This window comes from Aythya fuligula, chromosome 1 (assembly GCF_009819795.1).
Source record: "Aythya fuligula isolate bAytFul2 chromosome 1, bAytFul2.pri, whole genome shotgun sequence".
NCBI classification, from domain to species: Eukaryota; Metazoa; Chordata; class Aves; order Anseriformes; family Anatidae; genus Aythya; species Aythya fuligula.
The window spans coordinates 40,148,598-40,161,430 of NC_045559.1; the positions used below are offsets into that span (position 1 = coordinate 40,148,598).

At 42.7% G+C, this 12,833-nt stretch overlaps 1 protein-coding gene across 8 annotated transcripts in view; it reads right to left on the reverse strand.

The window, feature by feature from the left end:
* The window catches only part of KCNC2 (potassium voltage-gated channel subfamily C member 2), a 98,167-nt gene extending 85,334 nt beyond the window's left edge, over positions 1-12,833 (reverse strand). For all 8 annotated transcript variants that reach the window (XM_032203868.1, XM_032203886.1, XM_032203843.1 and 5 more), the window contains exons 1-2: positions 12,772-12,833; positions 11,494-12,218 (exon numbers count right to left, since the gene is read on the reverse strand). In XM_032203868.1, coding sequence (XP_032059759.1) covers positions 11,494-12,150 — 657 coding nt within the window. In that variant the 5' untranslated portion in view covers positions 12,151-12,218; positions 12,772-12,833. The remainder of the gene's footprint in view (positions 1-11,493; positions 12,219-12,771) is intronic.

A 12,833-nucleotide genomic window follows, 5' to 3' on the forward strand; every position in this document is an offset into this window, starting at 1 on the left:
GTTTCACACATGCAATAATGCAGGATTGACTGAATGAAACACTAAAACAATTTCCAACTTGATTTATGATTTATTGAACAAAAGGCAGAGCTCTCAAAGGATTTTCCTACATCAGCCAAGTCCACTCCAGGTACTGCGGCAGAGTTACACTTCCTGATGCTGCAACAAGTGGAAATGTAAATGCTTTCTTAAGAAAAGATGTCTTCTGCAAGGTGTTCAGACATGCTACTATTAGTATTTGAACTAATAGGTGGAATCTGTGTCAAACAATTAAAATAATTAAGTCATGAGACCTGGGATACGTCCTTCTTCATTAAAGTCCTCAAGGACACACAGATGGGGAAAAATATACATATGCACAGAGAAAATCTTCTTGTCTATCATAATCAAGTTAGGAACACTGTTATGTACATGTTTAGAAATGCATTTGTGTGTGTGTAAATATATACCAAAATTGCTGATGCCACGAAGCTGTGTGGTGCAGTTGACACACAGAAGGGAAGGGATGGCATCCAGAGGGACCTGGGTAGGCCTGGTGGGCCTGTGCGAACCTCATGAGGTTCAACAAGGCCAAGTGCAAGGTCCTGTACCTGGGCTGGGTGCAGGACCAAGCACAGATACAGGCTGGGTGGAGAATGGATTGAGAGCAGCCCTGAAGAGAAGGACCTGGGGGTGCTGGTTGATGAGAAGCTCAACATGAGATGACAAGAAAGCTGGTGTGGGACTCTTTGTCAGGGGATGTAGTGATAAGACAAGGAGTAATGAGTTTCAAAGAGTGTAAATTCAAAATCAAAGAGTGTAGATTTAGATTAGGTGTTAGGAGGAAATTCTTCACTCAGAGGATGGTGAGGCACTGGCACAGGCTGCCCAGAGAAGCTGTGGATGCCCCATCCCTGGAGGTGTTCAAGGCTAGGCTGGATGGGGCTTTGGGCAACCTGGTCTGGTGGGAGGTGTCCTTGCCCATGGCAGGGGGGTTGGAGTTAGATGATCTTTAAGGTCCTTTCCAACCCAAATCTTTCTGTAATTCTATGATACATCCCTATTGATGTATATATGGATAAAAACTCCACCTGAAATTTGAAAGCACAAGGACCATAAACATTGTTCTCCTGTGTCAGACTTACTCTTCACACCTGGTCTTGCAGGGCATGTACTTGTCACACTGGCATGGTGCTTGTCTGAGCAGCAGAATCACAAGAAAAAAAATATAGCACAATTTTTTACAGCATATAGCATTTTCCCTTAGGCCCCACTATTGCCAAGACATTCCCAACCAGAAACAAGGTTTAGGTTTGTGAAGAAAGGGTTATGTTCACCATATAATTACAAACCATAACAATTACCTCATCATTTTTAAAAAGCTTTGCCAGTAAACAAACAAGATTTGCAATGTTTGTTCATTTTAATTACTAATAGATGCCTCCTGATCTATATTTTCAAGGAGTGAACAAACAGTAGCACTAGAAGACAGGAGTTCAATAATTTTCCTCACTCTGTTTTAGAAAGTTAGGTATCGATATTTTAACAAAAGCAGACACTGTTTCAAAGAGGATTGCCTTCATCTCATGAATCTGTCATAACTCCAGTGCAAGATAGATTCCTCTAATGAAATACAAACCCAACATGAACTAAATCTGCACTTCTCTAAAGACTAATGGGTACATTTCTGCTAACAAATACTGAATTTAAATTTCTTTAAATTGTTGAGAATACAAAATCACTAAAATTGAAAAATCATTACAATACGTGATGAATGCCATCACTCTCTCAAACAAATGCTGCTAGCACAGCTACTGAAGGTAGCACTGAGAGTAGAGAAGCATATATAATTATCATTGCAACTCAAGCTCAAACAGAATGGTTAATTGTATTACAAAAACACTGGAAAAGCACGGATTCATAAGTATTAGAATAGTCGGCCATTGGCTCAGTTGTAGTGCAAGGTATTGAATGCAATGAGGTGAGGCTGAGGATTGAGGAAGCAGATAAGTTAGAACCAACAGCCTCCAAATATGGTTTGGGGAGACACTTGCAGTTGTCTCAGAAGCCGAATTAAGATGAAGACCTGCATCAAAACTGTGCTTGCTACAATAGACTTTTCTAAAATTGAATAAACCTAGTCATTAGAGAAATCATTCTGAAAAAATCAAAACTCCCTTCTCATTTAAAGATTAAGGAAGAGGCAACTGTAATGAACAGCATCAATCTGGTAGATAAACCTGCAGTTTAAAGGTAACTGACATCTTCCATCCTTAAAACAATGAAAGCCATTCATAAAAAATAGACATAATACAAAATGCCTTTCCTGGTTTTAAGGTTTGGCCAGCTGTATTGTGATAAAGTAAAATAATGAAGCTACATTCCTTGTTTCAGTCTACAATGGTTCAATTTCAACCAAGATGTAATTTTTCCTTTTTATCAAATATTCTCTGCTTTTTAATTTCCCCAGCTCATTTGTCCTGCTATTGAGAAACCAATTTAGAACACGCAATGACTAACCAAGGAGACCCTGTAGCTGCAATGCATCAAACCAATTTTGTTGACCATTCAAGGGTCACTGAAACATCAGCTTTATGTGGCCCTTTTGGAGACAACTGACAAACACGACCGTTTCTTTCTCCAAGCTACACAGGTATAATACCACCTGGGCAAGCTGGAATATAACTCCAGCCTACTGTCAAAAGTTTCAACCTAGCCTAGCATATATCCAGTAATGAGATTTACTGACCAAGGGATGGAAACATCTATCTAAGTTTTTAAAATAAATTTAACGTGAAGTTTTACCAGATAACAAGCAGGCAATGAGTTAGGCAGCAGAGCTTATGTTCAATACTTGGGCTGAAATCCTACCTCACTTGACTTCTACCAAAAAAAAAAAAAACAAAAAAACTTTTGATGCCATTTATTACAGTTACTGTATATACACTTTATTTTTTATACTATGAAAATATGAATCACAAAATAATTATTACATAAAGGACTTCATTTTTCAGTGTAAGAGAAAGAGTTAAGGTCCGGTATGCCGGAACTTAACTCTGCAAGTGGCCCAAACTCAGTTCCCAGTCCAACAGAATATTTTGACACAAGATTAAACTTAAGCACACAAGAAATCAAATGAGCATCTAATGTGTTTAAATATTTTCCCAGACCAATGCAAGGATGTTCAAGATGAAACCCATATGTGCCTGGAGATGAGTCATTCCCTAAAATTCAAATGGAAAAGTGAAGGTAGATACTAGACCTAGAATCTCAATGGAAAGAAAATTCCTTTCCCCAGTGTGATTAGAAACCAAAAAGAGAATTGAGGTTCTTCTCCAAGCCATAACTGGATTAAATTTAGAATGCTGCAAAGTTCCTGTTTAAATAATAATAATAATCATAATAATGCAGAATGCTTGGGATGATATTGGGAAAAAAAAAAAAAAATCTAATATAGCTTTTTCTACCTCTTAACCAATGTAATTCTGTAAAAATTAATATAATCCTGAATCCAATTAATATGAATAATTGCTATTCACATGGGTAAAGGATTACTAGGTGCCAATGAATAATATACATGTAAAAACAGACACTTCACTTTAAAATTGCCTATAATTTTCAAATACATGTCCAAGAATGTCCAAGGACTAGCAAAGATGTCTCCTATGGTGTTGTCTAAGAACTAAAGAAATTTTATAACCATATGTTTATGTACTTTAAAAACAACATTTACATTATTCCATAAGAATTTTTACCACTACTTTAAAAGATATATATATCTTTCTGTGGTTGCACAGTCTTCATATTAAATACTAATCACTACATGCTTGATTACCCTTGATCTCACAGTAGACAGCATATAAAAGTATAATATATTTTGTGAACATTTATGTTTTGAGAAATTAAGCAAGCCAAGAGAAATATGATTAGAGACATTACTTTTCCCCCTAGTTAAGACCCACTGAGCAGCAGGGTGCCTGTTGGGAGGCTGACCACTCCAAACCAGCACCATGACGGGCAGCAAAGGTGCCCCCCAGGCAAAACCATCAGGATCTCATCTCACGCTCCTTATTTTTGCAACCACATGTAAGTAGCATTTCACAGCACCATTCTGTGTCACCATTTGTGTCACTATACTTCATGTTCTCTAAAGCGATTCCCTGAAAGAGAATTTTCTCAGCCATTGAAACTGAGTCTTAGTGTATGATTTCTGTTACTTCAAAATCCCACATACTGCTAGACCCCTAGCATTATAGTAGCCCTGAGCTTTTACTAAAGAAAGCACTTCAGTGTGGTGAAAGTCATTCCTGAAGAAGAATTATTTCTCTTAGGACAAGGTTTAAACATTTAAGAAGAATATTATTGCTATACAGCAGTATACCCTACAAATTATTGAAACAAAAAACACAAGTTTCAAGATACTCCACCTTGTTCAGTGTAGGCATACTGAAAAGGAAAAAAAAAAAAGAAAAAGAAAGAAACAAAAAAAAAAAAAAAGGATTTGTATGCTATATACTAATGACAATGTACATATTTAAGAAACTTTACTTATCTCAGAAATAAGACTAAATGATAGCATATTCTTTATTCAACACATATTAGTAAACTTTACCATATTATTCAGCACCAGGATAAAAGACTGTTCTCCTCTATTTACAGCATTTTTTCAGGAGCATATCAAAGACCTGATACCTAAGGTTCACCTAGAAATGCTAAGAAACTAAAAAAGGCTGTCTGTCATAAGAAAAGATTGAATTATTACACTCCTGCAATAGTTAACCTACAGGTATAAAGACCAAAACCACAGCAACATCTCAAAATCTTCAGACAGGGAAAAAAACAGAGATCTAATATATAATTGGATAATCCATTTTTTAAGCTTCATGTCACTACTTCAGTCAAAAATTCTGTAAAGCAAATTACAAATCACAAGAAAATGTGTTTTATGTGATTAGATGGCATTCTATTTTTAACACTACTGATTAACAGATGGAAGTGGAGTTTTTCTTTCAAAAGTGCTTTAGTCATCATAAAGTACTAACAATGATGTTAATTAAACACATTTGTAGAACTAAAAAAAGAAAAGTGATTTCATGTTCTTTCTCTACAACTGTTTCTGGATCTCTTTCTGACATGATTACCATTCAGTTATAGAAATATATACACGTGTATGTAAATATACCAGGTCAGCACTAACAACTTAAATCCCTTTTATCATGTTGATAATGCTAAATTTGATAATTGCCAATGCTAAGATTATATTACTATGTCTGTACACATTTCCATAGTTGTATATTGCGTTCACCACTTCAAAGTATTTCTGGTGCAAGAAATATCCTCATACTTCAGCCCTTGCATCAGAAGGAAGGCTCTTTAGAAGCAACTGCACACGTAAGAAAGTATTACTATAAGAAATATCCTTAGCAGAATTATAACCAACAGCTTCATACTCCATATATTACCCTATCTGTATTTTTACTGGCCTACATACTTTACTCATGGTAAAAAGTAAACAGCAGAAATCCCCACAAGCTCCTACATGGGATCAGTAAGCTTATGCAAATCACACTGCCAGCAGAAATGTCTGAAGAAGAATTTAGCAAAGAGAATTAAAAGGGAACATCCCATCCCATCAGGTGCTAAATACGGAGAGTACAAACCCTTTCTTTACTGTTCTGGCTGAAGGAAACCATGTTTCCCCAAGATCAGCTAAGAGCAGGAATCTCTGTGGAGTTGAACAACACCAAAACACCACTTGCAATCAGAATATAAAAATATTTAAAAATTGCATAGAGATGCCTTTCCTCTTCTCTGATACTTCTTCCCTGATTGCAAGGTAACTTCATAGGAAGAGAACAGACACTTCCTGCCAATGACTGCTGAAGACAAAAAGGGCAAATAAGTTTTACACAGAGTTTCTTTAAAACATCTTAGAGTTTCTGCAAAGAGGGAAACTAATCAAGGACTTGAGATTAGTCCGAGTTCTGAATTTTTTTTAACTATTATTTAACACAAATTCACAAAAACAGGCAAAAAAATGTTGGCTTCTTCAAAGAACATTGATACATTTATCACGGGCTAAGTACCAGACACTTTATGAATATAGGGTCCCTGAATATACCATTTTTAATTCACTTTTTTCTTACCCTGACTGCATTGCATGATGGCATTATTCTGTGTGATACCTTATATTCACCAGAATTTGAGCTACTCCTCCTCCACCATCTTAGTAGGTTTGAAAACACATTCTCACCCCCAAAGTAAATCATTTTAGCATTTCACTGTTGTAAACAAAACATGACAGAGAGCAGAGCGTTATGTCTGAACTGCATAAAAGAATCCTGTCTGCCAGATTTCTCAACCAAGAATAATTCTCACACTGTTATTATCTTGAGCTATGTGTGTTAGGCTAATTTCCACTTCCAGTTACACCAAAGCAAATACTGAATAAGTCCATTAACCAAATTATTTCAGTCAGAAAACGAACCTGGCTATGTGCATGGACAAATATGTGACAGCATCTATTTCTGAAATGATAGGGCAGATCATCTCTGTGGCGTTCATGTCAGAGCCATGACAAAATGCTTCTCCGAGATTAATAAGTGACAGAGAGAAGGCTGTTTTCAATGGAAAAAGGAAGCCAAGAGCTGGCTTGTTTCCATGGAAACAGTAGCAGCAGCAGGCAGAACAGCTGTAGAAGAAAAAGGCAGAAGTTAGGGAGGCAGAAATCTTTCTGATTTTACCTCACCGATATATCAGTGCCATCATATTCCAACTAAATTTAATGTAGATCAAACTTGCCCATGTTGAACAGGTAACTCATTAAGCAACAATTTATAATTAAGTCTTTCAACAGCCAGCATTCCAGAAATAAATTAATAAAAAATGACTTATAATGTGATTTAGTCATCCTGTGTACACTATGGAGCATACAAATGCCCTTAACAGTGCTGCCTCATGGTGTTTGTCACTAGGTACAAATCTTGCTGTGGCTTTAAAAGCAACTACTGCTCCCATAGGCTGAATGCTTTAAGCAGAACCACTGTTTTTAGCCAATTTAAGAGAATGGACTCTCCTTTCCCACTTAGAAATAAAATTCAACACTTTGATTACCAAGATGGCAAGAGGAAATCCCTCTTTCAGTTTCTCTGCCATTCTTTACTATTTTCTTTGTACACTTCTATAATCATTTTCAGATAGAAAGTCTTCATAATTAAAGAATTACTTAATAGTAAGATCTAAAGTATACTTGCTTTCCTTCTTGCATAAAAGATAGAGAGTAAAGGCTTGCACTTATAAATTAAATGGCTTTTATATTTTTAAGAAAGCAAATGAACTCTTCTCTTCGCTATTAACCTACAAATGTATATTCTGAGCTAAGCATATTCTCCCCACTCTATTTACAGTGTCTCCATCAGACTGTCCCAGCAGCATTGCTTCCACCAGAAATAAAAGCTGTTTTGCATTATGAATAGCCAAAGTCCTAAATATAAACCATGCAATTCGGCCACCCTGGGACATGACAGGTATCTAGTTTCCTGGAAAAAAAAAAAAAAGTGCACAAGCTACCAAGTAAATATATGTTACTTTTATTAAGAATGCTCTCCAATATGATTTCTGGGGCTTTAGGTTGTTGAGGGGATCCATAAAATCATATTCTCCCCATTCTCCCTCCTGACTTATTTCAGCTGAGCCTTCCTACAACTAACCTCACCAAATGCTCGAGGCCAGTGGAAGCATTACAACAAGCCTCTGCTGATGTGACTCCACCACGTAGAGCAGCACACAGGAACTTTGCATTTCCAGCCAGCAGTGCTGCTTACTGCTCATGTCCCGCTCCCTGCGTCACGATGAAGTGCTGTAGGATCACTGTTTTTAAGAACACCTGCAAGGTGTGAGCATAAGTCCCAAACTGCAAGGCTCTCTGGTTTTGTTTTTTTTTGCATTTCTGTGAACACCCAAGCAAACTTTACAAATACAAATGCTAATTAGCTTTTATCCTTCCCTTGCAAACCAAATAATGATGGTCTTTCTGACAGATAAGAAAGGTGCAGCACAGGGGTTATGCCAGGTCCCTACAGCCACCACACATGACACAGGACAAGCAGGCAGTGCCTGACTGCGTGCCCCAGACCACCACCAACCTATCCACCCTGGCTTCCCCATCCTAGCTCCACACACAGACAGACAGGCTTCTCAGAGGGATGGACAGACAGCTGTGAGCATTGAGATTCCCCAGGGCATCTGTGAGTTCCTGCGCTAAGTACATGAATAATCCATAATCCTTAGGAAAAATCAATGACAAATGATAATTATTTCTTTAAGCAGTGCCATACTTCAACTATTATTCAACAGTAAAAGGCCTTAAAAGCTTAATTAATTTGAAATATGATATCTGAGACTGGCACTGACATTCTAGGTCCCTCTGGGCATCTGCAGACGCTCTTTCAAACTCCTGCTTAATTATGCCTCTTGTACTTTCTTACAAACTATTTAGACATTTCTTTGCACTAAAGCATAATGAATACTTTGTACTTATGAGGCAAGGGATGCCAAAGGATACCAAAATAGTCTACAGGTGTTAACTAGTCACACTCAGTTCACACGACTGAGGTAAGAATTGGATAAGGATCTGCTTCAGAGCTGCTTAAACCAACACACAGGAAGATTTATTTGCCCAACGCTTCTTCTTCTGTGACAGTATCTTACGCCAGCATCTCTGCAGCTACATAGCAGTGTCCTGTCAGATGGAAGTTTGTGAATGATAGCTCTATTAAGCCTGGAGTGAAAGGAGCACCACTCTACCCTTTAATTACAATTCACAGACTATGATACCCAAAATGACAAAATGAAAACAAAAACAATATTCAGAAAAAAACTCCTGAACTTGAAATACAAAGTAAAGAGTTGCAGGTTTCAAAGTAATTATATATATGTGTATTACATTCTATATTTACAAAAAAACATGGCTAGTAGATGTCACTCACTGATTAACAAACTGCACACATTAAAGTTGATTTTTTTTTAATCTCCAATGAAGCAAACCTTTTTGTCAACAAACTAGTTTCTCTATTTATATAACACCATTGGATGGTCTTGCTAGAATACTCTTGTGCGTGCACTATCCCCCAATAGGTTACCATGGCAACTTATATTTGAATTTCTATAAATTTCTATTTTTAGAGATCACAGTTTAGGATAAAGAAAATCAGAAATATTAAGTACCATTTCATTAATAACAAATATCCAGTTTTTAATCAACATCATATTTCCCAGAATGGATATCGTGGAAGTTAAATCAGGCAGCAACGCTTTAAACAAATAAATAAATAATTACCACAGTTACTAAGAAAGTTTACCACTAAGCAGTCTCACCATAATCCCAGCAGTGCATGAGTCAGTAGCTAACACTATGAGACAAGATTGATGTTCACGGAGTTTTTCTTGCTTTCAGTAAGGCCAGGATTTCACCCAAATATTTTTAGAGTTAGTCATCATTTCAGCTGACACACAACAATGTGCTGGCATTTGCCAGAATGCTCAGAAAATAACGTCTCTCTCTCTCTCTCTCTTTCTCTCTCTCTCAGGTGTGGGAAAATGTTGAACTGACAGTAACATCTCAGTTCCACGCTGAGCTTCCCATCACCTCAACTGCTATGTGTTCAGGTGTGAACACCAGGTGTATGCCAGTCCCTAAGTGCAAAGGTGCTTTATGGTTTAAAACTTGCCAGGATTCTGCAACTTGTCTTCCTACTGGAAAGATCACTATACAGAGTAGCAGCACTGAAGAAGAAAATTAAAACACCAATTTAGACACTGTTGCTACAGCTCTGACGGTGCCTGTGGTAGAAACCAGAACACAACACTTAAAACCAGTTTTTAAGAAATCAGTATTGTTAATCTTACACTATGACATCAACTTAATTAGTGCTCATTTCCAAATTTGAGATATCTTTACCCAACCCACTGATGGTGTAGCATGGATGGGAAATTGGGCAAACCTTGCCTACAGGTTCTGTCGGGGTGGACTGAAGTGGGCTGAAAGCACAAGTGACAGCTCTCATTTTGGGGTGTAATGGCAACCAGCACCCTACCCTCGTATTTCTTCTGCTACCTTCCATGTAATGTTTACTTCAGGCTCATCAGTGCCCCAGCACAGTCCACGGGGAAGGCTCCGTAGCATAACAGCTGCAGGCTCGCTGCTGTCAGCAACTTTGACAGAAGCAGTGGTGACAGACAGGCTGCAGCAGGATCGCTGCACACTGCTGTTTTGTCAGGTACCTGACAGCAAAAGGAGCTGTGGAGTTCCGGCAGCGAGGATGTGAGCAACACGTGCGAGTCGTTAATGAGCAAAACCAGAAAAAAACTCCCAGAAGCGTCTTCAGAACTAATCCAGTATTAAAAATGTACTTCAACTATCAGCTGGAGCCAGCTGCCAAAGGTAAACAAATTGTTGGACACTTTGAAAATATTAACAGTGCTGGCACTCGGCAAATGTCAGTAATAACTACAAGGATGTTGCTTTCTGTTTTGCCTATCCCACTAAGTTCGTGGGGGTTGCCAAGTTTCACAGAACCTGCGCCAGGCCATGAGGTGCAACTCAAGAAATCTGTGAGCCACACATTTATGCTCGCATCTATCGGCTTGCAACAAAATTGGTATGGCTGATCGGGGGATGGCACTGGTTGTAACTGCACTTTTTGCAGGATGAGGCTCAGGTCTGAATGCTTCACGGGGAATCCCAGTAAATACACTGCAAAACACTTACTGATATTCTTAATTCAAGCACGTTTCCCGTTACAAGTTCTTTTCACGCGTTGCAGGGAGGATATGTTGCTGGTTGCTTTTGTCACAGCTACGTTCAAGGCATGGCTGTGTATTTCTCCCAAAGGAGTTACAACTATTAGTTTGCTCCAAAGCCAGGGTTAAGAAAGCAAACTCCCGTCACCACTGATAGCAGCAGCTATCCAGCAGAACTAAAATCCAGATCGTACTCCAGAGCAGAAAGTAGCATCAAAAACTCAATTCCTTACCTAAATAATGAAAGCTTACTCTGTTCCCCAACCTGCTAGTCACAGGCTGGTGAGGGTGACCCTGAGAAACCAGTGCGGGCAGTCAGGGTGACCCTTTGCCACACGCACTGCGTTGAACTCGGACCTTCTCCCAGCGCTGACAGAGGGACGCTGAAGGGACAAGGTGGCCTTATGCGGCTGCCACCACCTCACCCCAAACCCAAGGCTACCCTGAGAACTGGGGTGGGATGATGGCTCCCCACACACCGCCCTGGGGGCCCTCGGAAAGGAGCCCCTTGCCACCTGCAGACACAGAGGGCCACCAGCATCACCCCATGGTGGTGACCCACCCAAGCCACACTCCCACCCCAAGCCGGCCATGCTTCCCCTCGCCACCCCGCGCCCCCACCATCCACCCCAGCACCCCGAGGCATGGACAGAGGCAGGGGCAGGGTCTCCCCTGGGCCCCCCGGGGGCGGCAGCGCCGTCGGAGGGCGCTTACCCTGGCGGCCCGCGAGGAGTAGGGGTCCTCGAAGAGCGCCCAGACGCGGGGCTGCAGCCGCTTCCAGCGGCCCCCCTTGCCGTCGGCGGCCCCGGCGGCAGCCCCCACGTCCTCGATGCCCAGCCTCTTGGCCGCCAGGTCGTCGTCGTCGCCGTCGGGGGGCGGCTCGCCCGTCAGCAGGTCGGGCGCCTCGAAGATGTCGAGCGCCTCCTCGGCGTCGCGGTGCTGGCGGTAGGTCATCCAGCAGCAGGGCTCCACGTCGGTCTCGTCGATGCCCCAGAAGGCCAGCTCCTCCTCGAAGAGCGGCCCGCAGACGTCGGCGGGGCAGTGCAGCTTGCCGGTGCGGTAGTAGTTGAGCACATAGGCGAAGACCCCCGGGTGGCGGTCGAAGAAGAACTCGCTGGCCCCGCCGCCGCCCCCGACCCGGGGGCCGCAGCCGCTGCCGGGCTCCGGGCAGCCCCCGGCCAGGGGCGGCGGGTTGGGGGGCGGCGGGGGCGGCGGCGACGGCTCCTCGGCGCCGGGGGACTCGCTGCGGGACTCGCAGGCGAGCAGGGCCAGGCGGGTCCCCGGCAGGGTCTTCAGGGTGCTGCGGTAGGTCTCGTGCCGCGTGCCCCCCACGTTGAGGATCACCCTCTCGTTGTCCTCGAGCTTCCCCATCGCTCCGGGTGGGACATGACTGGGCAGGGGGCAGAGCGGGGGGGTCCGGGGGGGACGAGCTTCTGCGCCTTCAACGCGGACAGAGGAGAGAGGTGAGGGATGAGGGATGAGGGATGAGGGAGAAGCCCCCCCCCGGCAGCACCGCGCCGCTCCCCGCCCAGCCCGGCCCCCGCCGCCCCGGGCACGGCTCCAGGCGGTCCCCCGGTCCCCCCGGGGCGAGCTGCGAGCTGTCAGCGCTCCCCCCGGCAGGATCAGCCGCCCAGCCCACCGCCACCACCGCCACCACCGCCACCGCCAGCTCCTCGCAGGGCTGGGGGAACAGAGAGCGGGCACCTGCCTTGTGGTAGCCGAGCAGCTTCCTACGGAGATAAAGAGGGGTGGGAGGCTTGTTCCCCCCTCCCCATCTATTTTGGGAGGGAGGGAGGGATTGCTTTGTGGGATGAAGCAGCTCGGGCGGCAGGCACACCCTTGGAGAAGCCGTTCGTGCGGAGCCGGGGCTGCCACTTTCCCAGGGAAACCACGCATCTCGGGGACGAGCCGGGGAACGCAGGGCATCCTTCCCGATCCCCCCCAACCACCACCACCTTGTCCCTGCCGCCCCCCTCCCTGCCCCTCCGGTACCTGAGCCAGGGGGCAGAAAGCGGCTCCCCTCCTCCTCCCGCGGCGCCAACTACTTGTTGTTT